Source organism: Syngnathoides biaculeatus, chromosome 5, assembly GCF_019802595.1.
Source record: "Syngnathoides biaculeatus isolate LvHL_M chromosome 5, ASM1980259v1, whole genome shotgun sequence".
Lineage (NCBI taxonomy): Eukaryota > Metazoa > Chordata > Actinopteri > Syngnathiformes > Syngnathidae > Syngnathoides > Syngnathoides biaculeatus.
The window spans coordinates 13,141,005-13,165,382 of record NC_084644.1 but is presented as its reverse complement, the minus strand read 5'-3'; the positions used below and the strand labels follow the sequence as shown (position 1 = coordinate 13,165,382).

Sequence of the window (24,378 nt, the reverse complement as noted above, 5' to 3'; positions counted from 1 at the left end):
TCAAACCGTGAGTATGTGGGGGCTCACTGTATACAATAATTAATTCTGTATAAATATTAATACAGTAGAGCTGAACCTCTGGTTGGCAGACCTCATAGCTACCAATATTCTATTATGCTTTTTGAGGTACAGGATCCTCATTTCAAATAGCCTTATAAAGTAAAAAAACAATATATATATATATATATATATATATATATATATATATATATATATATATATATATATATATATATTTGCTTTTTTTAAAGCAAGAAAGACTTTTTATGACTCTTAAAGTAGGTCATACCTTTGCAACAATAGGAAAATATGGGTCCAAAGGTGACAGCAGCTAAGAACCACAGCCTTAGTCAATCTTTTTTTTTTCATTTCATTCAAGCGAAAGCATATCTGAAACTCACTTCTAATCCAAATTTTGCTAATCTAGAAAGGAATGGCTCGTAACTGGGAAAACCCATAAATTAGGGGACTCATAAATCAAGGTAGTAATGCACTTATCGTAAGCCTCCCAACTGCTCTCATGTGAAAAGGATACAGGTCTCAATGTTGGCACCGACGATGTACCCCGCCACATCAAAATTAATTCGGATGAATTTACCCTGAGGAAAGAAAAGGTTTAGAAAAAAGAAACTCAGATCAATGACTATAAAACTCTTGTCTTTTTTAAGTGCTTACAAATCTTGAGGAATTGTCATTCTTGGTAGTTTTTGCATTGCCGAAGGCCTCCAGTATGGGGTTGGCTTGCAGCAGCTGTCTCTCCAGCTCACCCTGGACGCACACACACACACACACACACACACACACACACACACACACACACACACACACACACACACACAGATTTACTTCACACATCATACAACTGGGAAGAATACATCCCCATTATTTTCTGGAGTAACAATGGATCTAAGGGTTTAAAAATATCTAAAAGTCATCTTTCAAGAGCAATGACACAAAGGATGGCCAAAAAAAGCCTCCGCCACAGCGCGCGCGCACACACACACTCAACACACAAAACAATGGTTCTCAACACTTGTCAGAACAGTGGGCTTTCATGAGGCAACGACTGGATAGATTGGCTTGGGAGGGAGTTGAGAACCACTGTTGGAGGGCAAACAGAAGCAGCTTCAGCTCATATTGGCTCAGTCTAGGCTGCTGCAATACATCACTAAACTGTATATACCGTATAGATATTTTGCAGTGCTAGTGTAGCAGCAAGTGACGATGCAAAAACAACGAGCACAAGTCCCCGCGTAGGAAAGCTTATCGCAGCGCCATCAGCCATCCGGCCGTGTTAGTCATCTTGATAATAACACTAAAATGCACACGCGACAAAAAGCAAAAAGCCATTTTAAGCCTGTACAGTACATAAACAGCCATGCTGCATTTCACTTACTGTATAATCAGTCAGTATATTTCTTACCTCTGCCAAGGAGATTATGAGTTCATAATCCATTGTTTGTTGTTTTGGGAAAAAAGCTTTAAGATTTTGTGATTCAGGGTGACCTTACAGGTCAATGATAGGACCATTAAATTTAATATTTTTCTTGGATTTTCATTGACATGAAATCAGACTGCTGCAACTCAGTTATCATCCATCCATCTGACCATTTTCTGAGCCGCCTAGCCTCACAAGGGTCGCGGGAGTGCTGCAGGCAATCCCTGGTGTCATCGGGCAGGATGCAGGGTACAGCCTGAACTGGTTGCCAGCCAATCGCAGGGCACATGAGAGACAAACAACAGTTGCACTCACAGTCACACCTAGGGGCAATTTAGAGTCTCCAATTAATGCATGTCTGTGTGGGAGGAAACTGAAGAGCCTGAAGAAAACCCACACAGGCATGGGGAGAACACGCAAACTCCACAGACAGGACCGGGATTTGAATCCCAGGCCAACGTTCTACAGCGTACTTAATGCGATACGGCACGCAAGCAGGTAACAAATTATTATGTAGCCTAGCAAGCTAGTGCTAATGCTCGTGGTTGTGTTGTAAACATGCTGACGTCCAGTTGAACACATGATATTGACCACAGCAGCGAATTCCAACTTTTTTGGAGCCAAGGCACATACTTCACAGTTGAAAAATCTCATGGCACACCAACAAACAAAAATGTCATAAAAAGTACACATTAACTACTGTATGTACTTACTGCCACCTAATAGAAGACCATTACTTTGTTCTGTCACTATGCCTCACTGGCATAAATAGATGAACAAAGACATTATTTATTGTAAATATCTATTTTTTTTTTAGCAATTAGGTAAACATGTTCCCTAATTCTCGGCCTACAGAATGCACTTGGTTACAGGCCTCGGTACACAGAAAGAGTTTAACGCTAGCATTAGCGTGGCGGTAGCGTTAAAGTCTTTCTCTGTACCGACGATAATGACCAGGTGCGCTAACGGTAGCGCCACATCACTGCATAAACCGCAGGGTAGAAAGCGTGTGAAAAAAGTCGTGGCTTGTAGGCCGGAAATTAAGGTATATACAGTAAATCAATAGGACATATAAATAACACATCCATCTTGTGATCGGATTGGTGATTGTTTTTTTTTTTTTTTAAACTCGCTGATCAGTGATCGGCCCCAAAAACCCTGATCATGTAAAGCCTAGTTAAGAGTGATTTGTTTATGGAAAGCTATTTGAAGCACTTATTTAGTACCCTTGATATTCAAATTAAGGTTCATGTACGAGTGCGCTCTTTGTCCTCACTTGGCAAACTAGTCGGACAACTCCACATTATAAATGAAGTAAAACTGTGTTAACACCTGCATGCTACTAGTACTAGAAGTGACAAAATTATTCTAGTTCACATCTAGCTCTTTACTGTTAGTACTTGTAGCACACAATGTCAACTTTTCCAGTTTTGCCTCACATTAATAATAAGATGTAGTTGTCCAGCTAGCATGCAAAATGTGTCTTACAAGAGTGAAGAAATATCATACAGGAGTGGGAAAAAACATGAATAAGACAAAGTCATTCTAAAAGTGTGCTCACTTGCAGGGACAAAGAGAGTACAAAGCTGGATAACAAGAATACCGAATAAATGCTCAAGTAGCATTCCGTGGAAACCAGCTCAACATTTCTGCTGCCAAATCCTTGTGTGTGTGCTCAACACCGAGTTCTGTAGGGCCAGGATTGTGATGTGAAATGGAAAGATAACAAATTATGAAACTCTCTGGAGGTCATGTTGTTGCCACACATAGAAGAGCAACCGGTTGTGTTGAGTGTTTGTATAATGTGTCTCACAAGTCTTTCACCAGAATAAAATATGACAGGGAGAAGCATTTGCAATCACAATCTTGTTTCCAAACGTGTGTCGTGTACCCCCCTTAAAGCCAGTCTCCTATACTTACCTTTAGGTATGCAGTTATTACAGTTACATAAGCAGTACAACCATTTTACATTAATCTAAGTACAATGTGCCATGCCACCACCCTCCCAAACAACCCCTCCAAAATGTATGGATACTCACATATTGCATAATCTGATGAATTGTGCAGAAAAGTGGCGTGATGGGGGTTAGGCAGGTGAACACATAGATGGGACAAACAGATGGGACAAAAAAAAAAGACAAGAGAAATTATATGAAAGAAAAACTGAAGACTTTGGCTGTTACATGCAAACACGACAGGAATGAGTCACTGTTGCGTCGTGAGAATAACTGTTGGCAGCTTTGTTGGAAGAAGGTCGAAAAAGCACAGGGCGTGACAGTGCAAAGGAAGCAACTTACTCACCTTATTAACCAAAGTGGTGCCCCTGGTTAAGGAGCGAGAGCCGTCCATCTGAGCATGCAGCGAGAGAGAGAGTAGGAAAAGAGGAGAAGGGGAAAATTGAGCATGAAAGAAGATGCAGAAAAAAAGCAGGAGTAGGTAACGGAGTCTCAACACACAGAGATATAATCCAATCTGCCACTTTCCAGTCATGACAGGTTGGTGAAGAGAATGCTTAAGAGTGAATAGCATATGCTCATATTTCAGAACGAGAGAAAAGAAACGCATTTGTAAGCATTATCATATTGCATAGCATGAGCCACCAGTATTTTTTTTAGCAGAGGCATCCATCATCACTGAAATAGTACACAAACCTGCAACATACCTGTAAAGCTTCTTTGTTCCTATTCGGAGTAGCACCCTTGTGAGAAGAAGCGACATGAGCCAGATACTGAATGACTTTCTTTGTGTTTTCCGTTTTGCCCGCGCCGGACTCGCCGCTGAAACATATTAGCAACAATTACGAGAGAATGTAGCCCAATCTTTCAACACCACTTTACATTCAACAAATGGAAAGATTTTTACAGGGGGAAAATTTAATCACATAGTCAAAGGGTGCAATAAGAGGCCAAATTTAAGACTCTTAAAAAACTAATTTACAGATTCACAATGACCATGAGCAGACTATATCGTTGTATCCATTTCCCCCCTATCTTTCAAATTTGTTTAAGCCTGCATTGAATAACTTGACTTTGCATTAAAAAAAATATATATGTATAAAATTTCATTTCTTACACACACACACAAACACACGCATATCGTGATTTGTTACATAGTGACACTGCATTTACAGTACCGTATATTCCAGACTATAAGACGCACAGTGTTATAAGGCGCACCTTCAATGACTGACCTATTTTAAAACTTTTTTCATATATAAGGCGCACCGCATTATAAGGTGCATAGAATAGACTGTGAAGGAGAGTCTGGGGTTATGTTATGCATCCATTAGATGGGCTGCGCTAAAGTCTCAATATTACTCCATATATAAAGCGCACCTGATTATAAGGCGCACTGCCAGCTTTTGAGAAAATTAAAGACTCTTAGGTGCGCGTTATAGTGGAGAAAATACGGTACATTGTTTCGGAAACGTTTGTGCCTTAATTAAATGTATGATGGACTAATACGCCTAGCTGTATAGTGGCGCAGTCCTCATTTACAAACATTAATTACAACCAGTCAGTGGGACACCAATTAGCTGATCACAAAATACTGTAATTCCCATTCAAACACATTTAGAAAAATTATTCATATTTCATAGAATTACTATCACTATTTGAAGACAAGTTGTTTAGATGTGTCATAGTAACTCAGCTCTTTTCGTGATGCCTTTGAGTGGGCTGTTTGGCCCCACTGTATATTACTCCTTCAGGCTTTGCTGACTTTTTTATTTGTTTTCAGCTCGCCGTGACTATCTGGAGTGCAAGCAAAATGTTTCCACATCTCACTTTGTGTTGTCTTTCAAATGTGAAAAGCTTTTGGCTATTTCCTTCTCCCTCCAAACAAGCTCTAGGGAGTGATGTTTTTCGGGAGGTGCCACCCACCCCAAGGAGGACTGTGGCTGGCTGCAGACGCAGAGTCACATTGATGTTCTATTTGTACCCTAGAATTTTGTTGTTGCTTTGAAAACTAAGAAAATTTAAATTAATAAATGAATCTTTTTCAACCATACCTAGGAGTTGAAAAGTCAAGTGCTCAAATCGGGACATATTAATTATTATCATACATCGGTAAGCTCACCCGGTGTGATGGTCTGAGCGCTCCCGATGCTGAAAAATCTTCTTGTGATTAATGAGCATGCGTGTATATTTTGTAAACTTCCACCCAGTCTGAAACATCCGCATCTATCCTTCAACGTGTGCCATTCGACAACTTGTCGCCGAGTGTTCATGTTCGCTATGGACGTCTCAGAAAGACGAACACAGCGAACGTACAGATATGCGTATACTTTGTTTTCAGGTTAGGTTAGGGTTACGGTTAGGATATGTATGTATGTTAGCTCGCTCTATGTTGAAGAAGGGGAACTATGAGAGCGGTTCCGAGTGACCGTCTACTACGTACCCAGAGTTCCTCTGTTAGTAACGCATGCGCATTAATCACAAGGGGACTTTTCAGCACGGGGGAGCGCTCAAACTGTTACACTGGCTCAACAAAGGATGTAGAAAATGGATGGATATTGAGAGGTTGACAGGTGTGAGCATCCATGTTTCAAATACTGCAAAATGAAAATTGTCCAATAGAATAATTTTTTGGGGAAAAATCACATTTACTTGAAAACCATATATGCACCATAACTAATGCCTGACATGGATGCACACCTGAGTTTCCTCAAGGCAAATCAAATGCAGCAGCTGTAGACTACTCACGTGCATAGGATTGACTGATCTTCCCGGTCTGTGCGAAGACAAAAAAAAAAAAAAAAAAAGTTTTAAAAATGTGAGACCCATTTAGTCATCTACCCGTCTTATTTGACATATAGTATGAGTTGAATGACTTACGAGTTTGGTCACGCAACAAATTAAGGCAAGGTTACCACTCAAGATCCAAATCGGCTACATCTGACTCATGACATGATGCCAAATTGTCACCTCCTCTCCAGCTTCACACCTCATGATTGATGGACTACGTGCATTATAGAAGTGCGAAGTGATTCATCCCGGCCAAGTGTTGTGCCGCTTACCTCTGTCACCATGCGTTCTAGCCTGTGCATGCTTAATTAGGGCCACAAAAGAGGTCCTGGGCTCACTTACCTCTGTCACCATGCATCCTAGCCTGTGCATGCTTAATTAGAGCCACAAAAGAGGTCCTGGGCTCACTTTCTCAGTTGGAGATTTAGTTTCTTGGGGAGCTGGGCTACTTGTAACCACTTTTTAAAACATTTCTCACGTGTTCCAGCGGGAAGACTTCATACTGGTCCTACTGGTTCTGTTGCCGCAGCAACATGCCTGCAGCCAACCCTGAGGGTGGTGGCTAACACAGACCCAGAATCTGATCTGCCCCATTCTGTTATCTCGGGAAGACACCCTGGGGTAGAGATATTGCTCAATCCACCTGCTTTCACTAATTTACCGCAATTGATGGCTGTCGCATTCAAATATCCATATTCACATTGACGACTGGGAGTGAAGGATTAAAATACTTTCTTACCTGATTTCCAAGGAAGGGAAGTAACAAAGAAGAATGTTTTTAAGTATATTTTTCAGGTACCTGTCCTTTACTTGGGTATTTTTTCTTTGGAGGACTTTTCAGATTTACCTCCTACTATGAAGAACATCTGTACTTTCCACTCATCTGTCAAAATAGACTTGTTGCTTTTTTCAAACTTAAAAAGTAGAAAAGATGTACTGGTAAATAGAGTAAAACTCAAAGTTGATTGATTGAAATCTTGGGGACTTGTAATGGGTGAAAAAAAAACATGGTCAGCAGTGACATGGAGGAACTTTAAAGCCACAAGATTCTGGCGTTTAAAAAAAATCTCCAATATGAATAAATACAACAGTACAGTGGTTCCTTGAGATATGAGTGAAATTAGTTCCATTAATATGCCCGAGAATCAAAACATTTGTATCTCAAATCATCTTTCCCTATTGAAATGAATGGAAAAGCAATTAATCCATTCCAGTCCCGCAAAATAGCAACATTTTTATAATGTTTTTTATTGGTAAATAGGAGTGTAGATATTGTACTTCATAATAACTTAGCTATATCAAAATTAAATAGAATATAAAGAATTAAAACAGTTTGTGCATTCTGATTGATTAATTGTGGTTCCTTGTGATCCGATGTGCATGACTTTGTCAAGGGGGTGCGGGGGGAGGGGGTCACAGTGTTAATGTAGGCATTCAGCTCGACAAAGAAAGGTTTTACAACTATGTTAAGTGACACAGTAAAGTGCAGTAATATTGGTGATTTTTCACAGAGGATAAAGAAAATTTGTCTCAGTATTGTTATATTGTTTGTCTACATGTGTTGATACACTGTTTGTGGTGAAGTATCTGTTGCTTGAAATGTTTCATACATTTCAGTGTATGTACATTTTTATTTCAAGTCTCTTTACATCTGTTAAGTAGAGTGTAATTTTGCCATTTCAAAATTTTTCCAATTACAAAGGAATCACTGACTTAATAGAGTAGTAATGTGCCTAGCATAGATATGCCCCTCCTTGGTGCTTTCTTTCTGAAAAATACAATCAATCAACTAATTTATGTCCACTTTAGACAACAATGATAAGTGACAGGAATACCACACCTTGGAAAAGCGCTCGCGGTGCGGCTACATGACCAAAGATCACACACGAGATTCAGCCCCACATTCCAACGAGCCAAGCTGACAGTAGATGTTTGGTTAACGCTTAAAGACAGGAGCGCAAAGTACCTTGCAGCATGCTTCGATAGGCCGCCTCAGATATGGCATAAATGTGCGGAGGCATCTCGTGTCGCTTTTTTCCCCGATACATCTCAACTATGGACTCTGTGTAGATGGGCAGGTTCTTGTAAGGGTTCACCACCACGCAGAAGAGGCCTGAATATGTCTGCAATAAAGGAAACATGGAAACATAGCTATCTTGCGGGACATAGCATCTGCCTTTAAGAAGCCAGGTATGACTTGAGTTTGGGTGAGTGACATTTTTCACATTATGTATAAATTAGTTATTGATGCCGATACTTGAGGCAGAACTGGCAGAAATACCGAAAAAAAATATGCATGAATTGCTTCAGTGGAAACGACCGGAGTGCAATAGCAGCGGTGCTATTTGTGGAGACAATACAATAAGACAGGTCAGCAGCATTCACAAAATGATTACGTAGGTTGGAATTTAGCACCCACATGGGCCTAGCATCTTTCATTAAAACACTCAATCGATCACTTGAGACTGGATGCATCCCACAATTGATCTACATCTTTTTAGCTTGACAGTCAAGGAGGACTCACTCAGCCGTCATTCATTCTGTTGATGCATGGAGGCAGCTAAACTAATTGCCTATACGGTACTTGACAGTTCTTTCTTCCTGCAGGGCCCATTACATTGATTTGCACTGTTCAATATTTGACATATCAGAAAGGATCATCCCATATCACCTACACTTCAGATGCCAATAAACTTCTTTCTACACTCTTGTGTTGACAATATACATTTTTGCACATTATTAGTGTTTCCTTTACACCTACATGAAGTGATTACACAAGGAAATATGGCACAACAGCTTACTGGAGGCTTTTAGAACATGTATGTTGGAACGTTTGTTCAGTTGTGAGACCAGAAAAAATGTTTGAGATTATGAAACAAATGTAATGGAACACAAATATAAGCCAACTGAACTGAAAATTAAGTTAGGCGTTGGGGGGTACTATTCAAAGTTACTTGGCCCTATGTGGAAAAAATAAAGGTGCCCAAAAACATAATAACTGGATGGATCATTGAATATCAAATGTTTTTTAATAACTTGCAATGAGTCTTGAATCTCAATGAGTCTCTGTGGGTAAATTTTGGCCGACTCATTCTTGCACAATCGTTTGAATTCAACAAAAATTGAGGGTTTTCGAACAAGAACAATCTTTTTAAGGGTTACTGCAGATTTCCCTGCATTTCAATCGTATTTAAGATCCATCCCAGTTGCTGTGGTCCCAAAACCTTATGATCCTTTTCTCATAATATTGTGACTGATTTTCTTTGATAAACTAAAACATTTTAATTATAAAAAAAACCATCCAAGCACAATGTAGACCCTGGGAATAAAGAATGTCCTAGCTAGATCCCACATTGGTTAAATAAAAGGTTTTACAAAACTTACATTTGTTCCTGGAGTGCATACAGTGCTGTGAAAATGTATTTGGGCCCCTCTTGATGTCAGTTTTTTTGCACATCTATCACACACAAAGGTTTCAAATCATAAAATGCCTGATTTCAGCTATTGCTGCCAAGGGTGGTACAACACATTATTAGGTTCACGGGGCAATTGCATTCCCACAAAGGGTCAGAAATTTTTTTTTGTACCTTGATAAATTGAATTGTCATTTGTAAACTGCATTTTATATTTCCTCGGGTTGTCTCCGGGTGATGTAAATTTGGTTTGGTGATTTGAAACCTGTGTGTGTGATCTGCAAAAAATACAGGAATCATTTTTACAGCACTGTAAGCTTTGTAATGGGTTTTGGGTGCACTCACATAGATCAAGCCTGAGTAGTATCTCTCCCTCAGGTTGTGTAGCACCGAGGCTTCATTGAGGCAAGTAAGGTCGGCCATGTCCTCCACTTTGCTGAAGCGCGGTGGGTTCATCCGTTGCACTTCCTCCCTGGACAGCGTCAGAAGCTTCTGGGTGTCACTGAGCTCAACCTCCACCTCGTCACCGCGCTCTTGCTTGATGCTGGCCGACTGTCCAAAGGGAGACCAAAAGCAAGTTGAGAATTTTTCTTCAAAGCAAAGCCACCCACTTCAAAACAGATATGCTCTAATCATGATTTTACTATCAAACAAAATAATCATGAATATTATTATCACATTTCTTCATGGCATTAGGACTTTTGTTTTTAGAAACAATTCTTTTCTGATAAAATGAACATTTGTGTAATGTTATCCCTATGTTACAACATAATGAATCTTTAGCTCATCTTTTGTAACATTATCCTTTTCTTCCATGTAGTATCACACATTTATTCTTGTAAACTCTCACTTTATTAATGTGGTATTCTGACATTTTTTGTGATAAAATTACAACTTCATTCCCAGAACATTATGACTGTTTCCTGTACTTTTCATAAAATTTGTTTATTAATAAACTTCTATTGCTACCACTTTTTTCTACATTAAAAATAAAAAAATGCATCTCAAATAATACATTTTCTCATAAAATTCAGACTATTCTTCTTGTAACATGATTAACTTTTTAAACATTAAATAATCTTCGATGTATTGTGACTATTCTTGCAACACAAAAAAATTGCTCTCGTAACATTCTCATTTTCTTGTCGTCAAATTGAAAATATTTTATTTGTAACATGAAAATAATCAAAACATTACTACCTTCTTCACTTAGCATTCCCACGTTTTTTCTGGTAACACCATATTATTTTCCTAACATAGCATTAAGTTTTTCTTGTATTAGGATCTCATTCTTGTATTACTACAACTCAACTCAGCGTCGTTCTTTTTAACACTAAGTTTCATTCTGGCTTCATCAAATCCCTTCTGTCCCAAATGTTAAAAAGAAATTTTTTTTACCCCATGACCACGTTATTCTTAACACTATGACATTTTTGTAACAACTTTATTCTTGCAACCTTTATTAAAAAGATTATATATGTATTTTTTTTCAACGTGGTTCCCGCACGATGTACTTTCTGTAATCTCTACTGACTGGAAGGCAAATTCTTTCATGTAGGCATATGCGTCTGGTAAGTTTCTTGGAAAAGCATCATACATACATAATTACAACATAGGATTTTCATACAGCAAATTATTCTTCGGTTGTGTAAGCTCTATTACCGCGTAGTCCAACATCAAATTCATCGTTGGCGTAAATTGTAATAACAGATGTGACAGATATGCAAGAAAAGGTTCTCTCTTGGTATGTCGCACTGTATCATACATTCTTCACCCCGAGGAACTACATGCTGAGAATATGAAAGTACAATCAAAAATGTGAGTGTGTGCATTTGTTCATCAGTGCCATTATTGTCGTGACTGTAAAATGAAGTCAGCGCCTGTGCTGTTGGGAATGTGAAGGGAGACCATTGTTCTATTCATAGTTTACTATGAAACAAGTTTGGCTGAAAACAGGGAGCATATCAAATTGATGTTGCATCCTGCAAATATCACCAATCACTAATAATGTGACAACTTTAACTAAAGTGGAACTAATTTATATTACAGCAAAAACCTGGTGATCTAATTACTCCTCCAGGCCATGTCCTTTATTATACAGTTGTAAAAAGGACAATAGGCACAAGACGCATACAGACACTTCGCGCCTCAGTCCCACTTCTTCGATGTGCCCCACCCTAAAAGTGCATGCACAGGGATAATACCTCACCAGAGAATAAAGATTCATTTGGTTGGCACCTGGAATGTGACAAGCTGGCATTTTTAATTGATGGAACTACAGATGACAAAATATGCGAGCCAAACATGAAAACTGCACATCGATGACGACTTATTCATTTACTACATAAAAACAGGCAAGTACACCCTCAGTACTGTGCCCACTGCCACTCAACAAAACCATTCCGCCGCCTTTTTCACACCTATCCATCTAGCCACACGTTTTGCGGACCGCTTATCCTCACTATGGTTGCAGGTGTGCTGGAGCCGATCTCAGCTGACTTCAGGCGAGAGTTGGCACACGAGACGAATTACTCATTATTATGCAAATTGCAGTACCGACTGCTTTCATGGAAATTTGATAAAAAAATATTCTTGGTAACATTTTTTACAGTTGTCAAATATGTATCTGATTTTCATTGATTACACTGCAGTCACTCACATTTCAAAAATGTACAGGTGTGGTCAGTCATGCCCGCAGATATAAAGTTGCGGCTGTGACCTTAAAATAACTTACTGAGTTGTTATACCTGATTATGTAGTTGTTCCCTAATACCATAATCATAATTTATTGAACCTGCACAGACAGACAGACATTTTTAAAGAGGTCGATAGACATTCAATTTCAAAACTAAATATTCATATATGTTTCATTTAATCATGATGCATTGTTATAATTTCGCGTAATTTATGGCACTATCTATTGTTAATACATTGATGAAAGCTAGCAGTAGATGATCTATAGCTTCCTAAAGCATGGAGAGGGGAGAAGTTTTCAACTTCAAGATAACGCAGTACCACGTGGGAAAATGACCGTCCGCATTTAGATATATGGACAGGGTAGTCTAACTTTAGAATTTAGATTAACTCAAAGTAAATCACAATCTCATACTTATTATAGTTATTACCGGAACACTACCTGTGTTATATCCCAGAAATGTTTTCAATGTAACTCAGGGGTGCCCAGATTCCCCCCAAAATATTTACTTTCAAGCAAAAGATTTAGTTTCAACTTGTAGCAAATTTTACGCACGTGATTTTTCGTGCTCTACTGTGCAGATTTGCGATTGCGGTGGCGTGCGGGCGGGAAGGCGTGCATCAAATGTGAGTGACTCATACTGTATTTACCAATCTCCAAAATTGTTTTTTTTACAATGGACCAACATATTGTGAAATGATATTATTGTCTGAATTTACTCACAAATTGGACTTAGTGTGATATCTGGGCCTGTGTAAATGAACACAAAACTGATGTAAACACATTGGTCCATTATTTATTCTATTGTATGAGTGCCAATAGATGGATAAACTGGTTTATCGTATCATCCAACGATCTAATAGAAAAGCATTCAATTGTCATTGCCATACAGAGATTGCTACATAAATTAATTATTTCCAGACCAATTAGTAACAATAGCAAAAAAAAAAAAAAAAAAAAAACCTCTTTTTTTTTTTCCTAACAGCCACTCACCTCAAAGCCATGTTTCTCTGATGGCACCCATACCAGGCGTTTGGCCGCCCAGTCGGCCTGGCTGGCGGCAGAGAACATGGGCGCGTTGGTGGTGGGGGAATTTGGAACCACCCCCGAAGTGAGGAAGCGCGTGACATCGTTCGCACCGCCTCCTATTGGCCTGGACATGATACTGCTGGCACTGTGAGAGGAAGTGGACAGTGAAAAAAAATTGAGACGATTACAATAGCCAGTGGTGAGGGGTCAGGGCCATCAGAAGCGTTTGACCTACTTTTACAACCTAAATTCTGATATTTTTCCCACGAAATTGCGTTAATTTATTCTCAGAAATCTGAGAATCTGAATTTCCTTGCTCTTAGATTGCTTTGGATGAGCGAGACAGTTCACCTTGGGTTGGTCACCAGCCCATTGTATATGATTTGGAATTACAAAACCAAAAAATTCAAATGAGTGATGTTGACTGTATTTGAAGTACAAACACAAAGTACTGAACCAAATCTCCTTTAGTGACAATAACGCTTTTATTCAGCCTTTGAACATCCATCCATCCATTTTCTTCGCCGCTTATCCTCACGAGGGTCACGGGGACTGCTGGAGCCTGTCCCAGCTGTCAACGGGCAGGAGGCGGGGTACACCCTGAACTGGTTGCCAGCCAATCGCGGGGCACATGGAGACAAACAGCCGCACTCACAATCACACCTAGGGGCAATTTAAAGTGTCCAATTAATGTAGCATGTTTTTGGGATGTGGGAGGAAACCGGAGTGCCCAGAGGAAACCCACGCAGGCGGGTCCGGATTGAACCCGGGACCTCAGAACTGTGAGGCCAACGCTTTACCAGCCGAGCCACCGTGCCGCCGCCTATGAACATGTCATTCTTATATTGTTGAGTTTAAACTGACTGAACACTTGAAACAAAGAGCTTCCCACCACAATATGTGAAAACAAGTGTCAACATTGGGTTGTGACAACTATAAAAACAACAAAAACAATTTACATTTTTAAGTATCAAATTGTTGAGCTGGCCTGGGCTGACTCTTTCCTCCTGACCATCTGAAAATATTTTTACTTGTTGCTAATTATGCAGTTTCCAAAACACTTGTCCTCATTAGGTTCACATATGACCTGGCAAATATTTCAGCAAACTTTAGGCACCATATACTGTGGACTGGTGACCAGCCAATCACTTGGCACAGAGACAAACAAATACCTGTATTCATATGCATTCATTGCTATTAGAAATTTATAGTCGTAGATGAATCGAACATGCATCTTTTGGGAATGTGGGAGGAAGCTGGAGATCACAGTGAGAACATGTAAACTTCACACATGAGGTTCAGAGCCTGAACTTCACAGCTGTGAGGTAGATCTGTTAACCGTGAGATCAGTGTGCTGTCTTGTATTTACCACTGGGGTGGTATAGAATATCATTATCATTAATTATCGGAAAAACGTATCTCTTATGGCACAGTACTGATCCAGCAATATCTATCAATCTATCTTCTTAGCCGCTTATCCGAGGGTCGCGGGAGTGCTGGAGCATATCCCAGCTGTCAACAAGCAGGAGGGGGGTACATCCTGAAGTGGTTGCCAGCCAATAACAGGGCACATGGAGACAAACAGCCACACTCATAATCACACCTAGGGGCAATTTAGAATGCCCAATTAATGTTGCATGTTTTTGGGATGTGGGAGGAAACCGGAGTGCCCGGAGAAAACCGACGCAGGCACGGGGAGAGCATGCAAACACCACACAGGCGGGTCTGGGATCGAACCCGGGACCTCAGAACTGTGAGGCCAATGCTTTCCACCTGATCCACCGTGCCGCCTGACCAAGCAACAGCAGATATATTTTTTTAAGGTAACATTACGAAACACGCCACTTGGAAGACAAATAACATTGGGACAATTGTGTCACTCGAGCTGTGTAGTGTTAAACCAGCCATAAAGAAGGGCAGTAGTAGGCAAGAAGTATTCGTGCCACATGCAATATAGTAAGGAAAAACCAGCGACGGCCTAATTGGAAGACAGAAATCAAGGCAAAGACATGGATGGAGGAAGGGTTGAGTGAACTGACATGACAGTTGAGGAGGAGGGGAAGGGACAGCCAGTCGATAAAAGGAAAATGTGGGATAGCAGAGACGCAAGGCAAAGCAAATAAAAATGGACTTCATCTTTTCTCTTACGAGCAGGCTTGCTCCGCAAAAAGCAGAAAGTAATCCGGGTTGGTATTCTGTAAAAGATGAAGAGTGTGGCGATACAATGGGAGGATTTGAGACGTGTTCTGACAACGTCGTCGTTCGGTGAGAACCAGTCACTCGAAAACTTCCCAATGCGGCCTCAATAACTGGCGAGGTTTTATGTGGGCTGGCTACTGTACCATTTATACGACCCAAATGACCATTCACCACTTGGTCAACGATGTGCGTCATTAATACAGTATAATTTGCATTATTATTATTATTTCATGAATTTTGTATGATACACTATGTCACACATTTACAATACCTACATTACATGTAGATAATCAATTCATGGCTTTTGTTTGCTTGCCTAAGGTTATACAGTAAATTGCTCACTGTTCAGTAAGGACCACGTACCATTGTACCTTGATTTGTGACAACAAGTATCACAATCTTTTTTTTTCCTTGGATTGCAAAAAAAAATGTTAAGTTAGGCTACCACTGAAAATGTAGTGTTTTTAGTTGAAACATGACAAAAAAATGTTCGTTTTTTTTGAGCTAACTATAACAAAAAAAATTATCTTTCAAAAACTGCTTTTTAATTGTATCTTAATGATCATTTGGTCGCTATCCAATAAAATGCATGTGACGAAATGATCTCATCTCAAATGATCTTTCCCCATTGAAATGAATGGAAATGCCAACGTTTGGTGAGGGATTCTGGTTAAAGTAAGGCATTTTAAAGTGAGAAGAAAAACCTTTCTGTACGAAAAAATAACAGCTAAAGTGTAGCAGTCAAAACAAGTCATTATACTCTCTTACCAGTTCAATAGGAAGTTTTTTTTTACCATGATTTCAGAATACTACAAGTAGTAACAATTCAATCATGATTCGCTCGTCATTTGTTACTGTCAATAAAAATAGCGAATAGGGACTTAGGGTGCGAGTCTGAGCACTAGTAATATTAGATGTATTTTGTAGATAATGAATATATGCTTGCACAAGATGATGTACATTGTTTTGTTTAGTTTTACAGTAAACTACAACTCGGAGTGGCAATAAATGGTGTGATGCAAGCACTTGGCCTCTTTTTGATATATCTGTTTTGAATAATTGTTCATGCACGACTAGGTAATCTGCTGCCTGTTGTTAAGTCTGCTACCAAGGCTGCTAGACCTTGTATGTCACTTTTTGCTCACGTCTCAAAAACGTAATTTACGTGACGTCTTGTAATTCAAGCTCGCTAGTCGCCTAACTTAACGTAACACAATAAGTTTGACCCAAGCAAAAACGTGTTTTCTTTTGCTAGTTCCACCGCACAAGATACTTGTTGACGTGCCAAGTTATTTTAAAGTAAGCTACTTCACTGATTGTGCATAAATGAACACTGACTCCTGTGATAATTGAGTTACTTGACTCATTAAGTATGATGACATGTTTTGTGCACAGTCATGAGACTTTCGAATAAATTACATCATGAAGTAGTGTAGGGTACTCCAAAATCCAGTCATATTTAAATAACAGCAAGCTACTGCTATCTGTTAGAGGCCCCGTAGCTCAGTGGTTAGCGCACTGGTTTGGTAAACCAGGGGTTGTGGGTTCGTATCCCACTGGGGCCTCCACTCCCTGAGAAGGGTTGTGTCAGGAAGGGCATCCGGCGTAAAAATTGTGCCAAACATATATATGTGTTCATCTGAGATGACATGCTGTGGTGACCCTGAAAGGGACAAGCCGAAAGAAACACACACACTACTGTTATCTGTTATGTGGACCAAGTCCTACATTTATACAGCAAGCTTCTATGAAAATGCATTCTTTTCGCTAATTATCCGTGAATGCTGATAAAAACAAAATGCATGCAGACTATGGAGCCGCCCTAGACATTGTTGTCTATGTGTGTGTGAGAGACAGAGAACCGTCTCTGGGAACATGTTCCTGAGCCACGGCAGGTATGCCATCCGGCCTGATTCCTGACGTGCGTGTCCTGCGTCTTACTCAAGCTTCTTTTTTTCCTGCAATGTTTGTTGATGACGAGGCAGTGTTTATAACCCTCCCACTACCATACCTGTTACAATAAGACTGGGTGTGGAATAAACAATAGAGCTACCACCACCCAGGCAGCAAGTCTGTCAGTGGCAGTGAAATAACCGGTGTTTTTATTTTTAAATCCATCCATCCATTTTCTTAGCTGATTATCCTCACAAGGGTCGTGGGAGGGCTGGAGCCTATCGCCACAAAGACATATTTTTATAAGTTGACATATGTGCTATGGCATAAAAGCAGTTTTAAAATCTCTCTCCATGCATCTATCCATTTTCAAGACCGCTTATCCTGGTTAGGGTCGCCGGAGCCTTTTCCAATTGACTTCGGGTGAAAGGTTGACTATAATCTGAACCAGTCACAAGCCATATATGTATGAATATTTAACTAATGTGTTAATGAGCCTTAGGCAAATAACTTCTGGAGTGTCCATCAGCCACTCCCCAACCTCCCACTGCCCACCTCCATCATTGGATGATTGTTGGTCTGTGAGATTGATGTACTTTATTGAACCGTTTGTCGTCAGAAAAAAAAAACAAGGGAAGGATGGATTACAGTACCATATTTGCTTCAATTTTCTTTCATTCTACTCAAGTGACATGTATTGATCATACAGCGGTACATGCTGCTTGCCTTTTGTGGAGCAGTCAGATTTGAGTTTCAGCCCCTATTTTTTTTCCGACATAAAAACTGTGCCAAGCAACTCATGCAAGTGCTTCGCTTTGGGGACCCTGATGGGACAAGCTGAAAGTCGGAACTAGCCATGGGCTGGTATCGAGCTTCTGACTGTGTGATGAAATTTTAAGAAAAATATTGCAGGTTGACAGTACTGTATCATGTTATTGCTATTCTTTCTTTATTTCGGGTTGTCCCGCTCGGGGTTGCCACAGCGTGTCATCTACAGCTCTAAAATGTGCTGTTTTTATATATTTGGGTAAATAACGTTTTTTTTCCCGGTAAAGCAATCTATTTTATCCCTCACCAACTTAAACATAAAAGAAAATGATCAAAGTTTTGTAAATAAAATGAAAGTGAAATACATAAGTAGAAATGTTTCTCAGAAGATTTTGCTACTTCTCTGCTCTATGAAGTAATATAGCTGAGTTTTTTTCACTGACTGTAGATGCACAAGCTGGTTTCAAAAGTCCATTTAAAGACAGCATTATCATTCTAAATTAATGCTGCGTTGAATAGCTTCATCATTTTTGCGGTGCCGTACTTGAACTGCTGCCTCCTGAAGCAGCAATTTTTTTGCAAGCACCTTCACCATATCCTTCAATTATCCAAGCAGTAAGTACATGAATGATTACCAAAAGCGCTGTCATTTTCAAGTGGGAGTAAATTTGCAGGGCTCGTCGACTGCTCCCACCAACTATGTCGTGTCACTTTGCTCATGTAGAAATACTAAAATAAAAAAAAATCATACGACTGACAAAAAGATTTTAAACTCACTTTTTTAAAACCCTGGCATACCTTGAAACCGGTAAACCTATTCGCAACAACAAGTTGAGCGATGGCGTATCTGAAGCTCGTTTTAAATTCAGAACTTGAAAATCTTGTCTTAAATTGGGGCACTGAAGTTACCACAGTGCTCACATGGAATTTGGTTATTTTAAGTCAGGTTTATACTAAAATATGTTTACCATCTACAGCTCCATGGTAAGAGCAAACCTTCAGTTTTGTACATTCCTGATTTATTTCTGTTCAACCCTATGAATTCCCACATAAAGTTTTGATATCCAGGTGGTTTACCTCTCCTGAAACTGTTTTTTGTTTTTTTTTACAAAATATGAACTGCTTCTGGGCGCCACAGTGGAGCTGGAAAGTGTTGGCCTCACAGTTCTGAGGACTCGGGTTCAATCCCAGCCCTCCCTGTGTGGCGTTTCCATGTTCTCCCCGTGACTGCATGGGTTTTCTCTGGCCACTCCGGTTTCCTCCCATATCCCAAAAACATTCAACATTAATTGGACACTCTAAATTGCCCCTGGGTGTGATTGTGAGTGCGGCTGTTTGTCTTGATGTGCCCTGCGATTGGCTGGCAATCAGTTCAGGGTGTACCCTGCCTCCTGGCCGTTGAAACCTGGGATAGGTTCCAGCACACCCTGCGACCCTTGTGAGGATAAGCGGCTAAGAAAATGGATGGATGGATGGATGGATGAACTGCTTCTAATCTCTATTTCGACCCTGTCTGCAAGTTTTTCTTTGGGACAATGAAGTACGGCGAGCCGATTATTTGAAATGCAATTGTGATTTTGATGATGGCATCTCACAATTGTAAAAACATTATCATAGACGAGAAATGAGTAATGTCGCGAAAGGGCGCATACCATGTATGCAAGTTCCTCCCTTGTAAAAGCGCCCTTACCACACCTATATTCTTGCAGCAAGCATTTGATGTATGCTATTCTGCTCTCCCTGAGAGTCATTTCAACTACTTATTGACACCTCAGTTGGAGTTAACTGTAAAACAAAGCACACAGCAACAAAAAATACACACATTGTCTATTTAAATACGAGATTCATTTTATAATTTATAAACACCTGCACCTTAATGCCAACACTCAATGGAAAAGCTTATTGGCCTGTGATTAATAATTTCCATTCTACATTTGGGAAGGATTCACCTTCAAATAACTAAGAATCACACAAATATGATTGTGATGACAGGAAATATAGCAATACTCCCAGGCATATATTCTTTCCACTGTATGAAAATAATATGTTAATTAACTTTGGCACTTACTTCTACAACTCTTTATCTTAATTTAACATCTTCAAGCATGCACTACAATTACTAAAAACAAATACCTGCTGTTTCACACTTATTAAAAAAAAAACACCTGCTGTGCAAAAATCACCAGCTCTACATTAAAATATAATGAGATGAACTCAACTGACATGCAACGTACAATATCCAATTTTTATTTATTTTTTTTTGTATATATATTACCGCTTTGTTGTTATTGACTCTGCGGCGTATATATTCAAAAGTACAATGTTTTTGGAATGGATGACAGCAGCGAAACTACTGGCTGAGTCATGGTAATAATCAGCCCCGGTCAATTTTGTGACCCTATTAGACTCCTCAGAAGTCCCAAACAATGTGAAAATCATGTGATGGAATGCTGCCATTTCCATAAAGCTGTCATCATAAATCCTTTGTGATATGTGCAACCTCTTGTGAGCCACGCAAGCGTGGGAGATGTGGACTCATTTGTACACAATTCCATCTTGTTAGTCCTGTTCCTGCACACACACACACGCACACACAGAAGCAAACAGCTGCACTCCATAGCAACATCCTGAATGCTGTAGCTCAACAAAAACCTAAACTGAGGTCATCCATTAGGGAAGGGGGCCACATTTTTTTTGTTGTTTTTTAACAGCCAGACAAACAGACAAGGAGGGAGGGACGGACGTAGGGACAGACAGACAGACGTGGGAAGAAACAAATGGAAAGAGGAAAAGTGAAAAGAATCAATGATGGAATGCATTGGAAATTGAGACTGGTTAGCAGATCTGCCTTAAAGTTATAGGTTGTGGGTTCAAATCCTCTCTCTGAACGTGAGAGGAAGGAATGAAGGACGAGGGGGGGGGGAGACAGGAAGATACCATTGTCAGAAAGGAGTACAATAAATTGACAGAACAGAAAGGAAGTAACAGTGGTCTACGGTCTTTGTAGTATATTGTATGTTCTGAAAAGTACCACATATCTTGTGCTTGGCTGACACTTGGCACATTCAAATTACTTTGGGAAGAAAAGACTAAACCATTTTTATCTATTTAATTTGGGGGTCTAAATCTTATTTTTTTTTTTTTTCATTTTATAAAGACAGACAGCCTGCCAGACAGACAGACACTTTCTCCATCCCATCTGGGGGGAAATTACATTTTAATTAGTAAAAGATTGCTGCCGGACACGCCTTTCTCCTCCTGGCTTTACGGTGCATGATGAGACATTTTTTTATGAGCAAGGCAAGTGTTTTAATGAAGCTATTATATTATAATGACAGACACCACACCTTTGCGGCGGTGATAGGAGACCCTTGAAAATGACCCCCCACTCAAAACCACACCTCAGTGATCGATCACAAGGACGACCAAGGATCACGGCCCTTTTGTTACTGACATGTGAAAGCCAAATTTGACAGAATATCAAACACTTTTATTTTTTTTTTTTAACCACCCTTCGCTGTGAAACGTGAACAGCACACCAAATTAGCTACCGGTCACAACGGTTGCAATGCGTAATAAAATGGTCATAGTCGGCCGGGCGGCTTTTCCCTTTGTAAAAAGCCATTTCGAGGCACGTCTTTTAACAAAGGTAAAAAAGCCCCGTGAACGCCGCACCATCAACGTTCATTCTTACGCCACCCGGGAGACTCAACTAGCGTTAGCCGGCTACAACGCAAAAATAGGAGGGGTTCAAGGGCTCTCACGCCGGCTCCTTCTTTTTTTTATTTCAATTACCCTCCAATTCCAAAGCTCTTACCTTCACGTTCCGCTCCCAGTGGTTAAATGTGTGCGGAGGAGCGCCTTGAGGGTGTCGACCGGCTATTTTGCTCTCTGATAGGTGTGTAGCCTACCGCAGAGGAGTCTTGTATCATCCCACCGTTCGAGCCCAAGTGCAGCCGCACATTCACCGCACACACAAATCCTGCTTGGGAATAAAGTGGGCAGAGAGTGAGAGAGGAGTCAGGGCACGGGGTTTAGCTTCAACCCCGGAGCCGCGCTTCCTGTCCGAACTCCAATCAGGAGCGAATATTCGGGCCCAGTCGCGGTCACGCACCAATGGGAAGCAACAAAGGGCGCCGCGAACCCACCCTAAAGGCTCGGCAACAGCCGTCCGCCCCTTGACTGGCACGACACGGAAGCGGTGACGAATGGCGTCAAAGCCGTGACGCCGCTGACCAATGATGACAGGCGCGGGGCGGTGCTAAAGCGCGAGTCGACGTGCGAGGCGGCCAGTCGGAGAGCCGCAGCAGGTGCCTGTGCGTCAGCCTCGCGCAACAGTACGGAGATTTGCGCGCCCTTTGTTTGCAACGACGCCGCTGCGGAGAAGGCGACACTGATCCGGGATCGGTTTAGTGACCGCTGAACGCGGATTCAAATGCGCGAGATCTGACTCCGGGCACACGCGAGTAAGCTCAGCCACCCAGTGCAGACTTGAAGTCGAATCACTTGGTGTAGTGACTTACCCCCATGAGAACTGAGTAGTCGTTATTTTTACTGGATTCAGATATCTGTACCTGACGCAAGTATTTACTTTTGTGACGAATTTTGACTTTGAACACAGATATATGTCCTTTCTACTCCCCACCGTGTCAAAACTTCAGAATTTTCGTTTAATAGGCACATACTCGCCAAGATACTTTTCTCCGGCAAAATTATGAGTGACTACAATGGACTTGAACTAAAATCATGACAAAAACTTTGGTTGCAAGTATTCCCCTACATGTTTATTTGTATCTTTTTTTTTTCCTGAAGAAAAAAATCTGTATGAATCCAGTGGAAGTTAGGGTGAAGAGGATAAATCGTGTTGGATATCGTAAATAGTTTATAAGAGGCTGGATGGAAAGACTACAGGTAAAAGAGTCCAGCCTGTCTCGCTGAAAATGGATATGTGGGGGGGAAAAAACTCATCAGTTTTAACATTAAATATAACATTTTTCTGTAGTCCATTCAATTCAATATCGGTAGAAGAGGATGAGGAAATTGTCTTCTGTCTTTAATCACGTTTTACACATCCCAACTTCATTGGAAGACGTGTTTTCAAAACACTTTTGTACTTAAGTACATTTCAGAGTCTGTACTTTTGCTTAAAGGACTGACTTTATTTTGACTCAAGTAAAGACAGTGAGCAATTTAATTTTAGTTACAGACAACTAGGTAAGAAACCTGTAGTTGAATATCGTTTTATCACGTTAAGCTACATAAATCAAGGTACAATCAATCCATTTCATATGTCACTTGGGACATCTACTCAAACTTGGTTTATTTTTTTTCTCAGTCACTTTCATTTGGAACTACTGCATGTCACAAGAAATCTCTAAATGCAATATGAAAATACATTTTCAACATATAGTACAAATTAGCAAATATGCAAGTTTTAGGAATAAAATAGTCTGAATCAGGGGTGGCCAAATTATGCTCTCCTTTATTCATCCATCTGGCCCTTAACATTAAAACATCCATTCAACCATCCATTTTCTTTGCCACTTATCCTCACGAGTTGCGGGGAGTGCTGGAGCCTCACCCAACTGCACCCTGAACTGGTTGCCAGCCAATCGCAGGGCACATAGAGACAAACAGCCGCACTCACAATCACACCTAGGGGCAATTTAGAGTGTCCACTTAATGTTGCATATTTTTTGGATGTGGGAGGAAACCGGAGTGCCCGAAGGAAACTCACGCAGGCACGGAGAGAACATGCAAACTCCAGACACGCGGAAAAAAATCTAGTGGAGCACTTGAGCTAAAGACTTTGCCCACCCCTGATTCAAATACATAAAGTTATGCTGGAAGAGGTGACATGATTTAAAAACAGAAAAGGACAGTATTTTTCTGCAATGTTGTGGGGGAAAAAAGTGCTAAAGTGATGGTGCTCTTAAGTTCGAGTTACATTTTATGATAGTGAAAATTGGGCCACCGCACAGCCTATAAATAGAACTTGAGGGTGGATGTACGTATACGGGAAGACAGAACAATTGACAACATTCAAGCACGTAGGTTACAAAACCTTCATAATCGCAGCCACGTTAGGACAGAGGCAAGACCTTCATGTTAATCTCTCATGCATTCCTTAAGTGAGAAGAAAAATAACAGAGGTTGTGCAATTAACAGGTAAAACCCCAAAAAGTGACACTTATAACA

At 40.3% G+C, this 24,378-nt stretch overlaps 1 protein-coding gene across 4 annotated transcripts in view; it reads right to left on the bottom strand.

Moving 5' to 3' along the window:
- The window catches only part of myh14 (myosin, heavy chain 14, non-muscle), a 49,261-nt gene extending 26,943 nt beyond the window's left edge, over nucleotides 1-22,318 (bottom strand). For 2 of the 4 annotated variants that reach the window (XM_061821076.1, XM_061821078.1), the window contains exons 1-9: nucleotides 21,998-22,318; nucleotides 13,285-13,465; nucleotides 9,942-10,148; nucleotides 8,150-8,306; nucleotides 6,142-6,169; nucleotides 4,101-4,215; nucleotides 3,478-3,489; nucleotides 676-768; nucleotides 536-599 (exon numbers count right to left, since the gene is read on the bottom strand). In XM_061821076.1, coding sequence (XP_061677060.1) covers nucleotides 536-599; nucleotides 676-768; nucleotides 3,478-3,489; nucleotides 4,101-4,215; nucleotides 6,142-6,169; nucleotides 8,150-8,306; nucleotides 9,942-10,148; nucleotides 13,285-13,452 — 844 coding nt within the window. In that variant the 5' untranslated portion in view covers nucleotides 13,453-13,465; nucleotides 21,998-22,318. The remainder of the gene's footprint in view (nucleotides 1-535; nucleotides 600-675; nucleotides 769-3,477; nucleotides 3,490-4,100; nucleotides 4,216-6,141; nucleotides 6,170-8,149; nucleotides 8,307-9,941; nucleotides 10,149-13,284; nucleotides 13,466-21,997) is intronic. The other 2 variants (XM_061821074.1, XM_061821075.1) reach the window with 2 other exon arrangements.
- Between the last annotated feature and the right edge of the window lie 2,060 nt (nucleotides 22,319-24,378).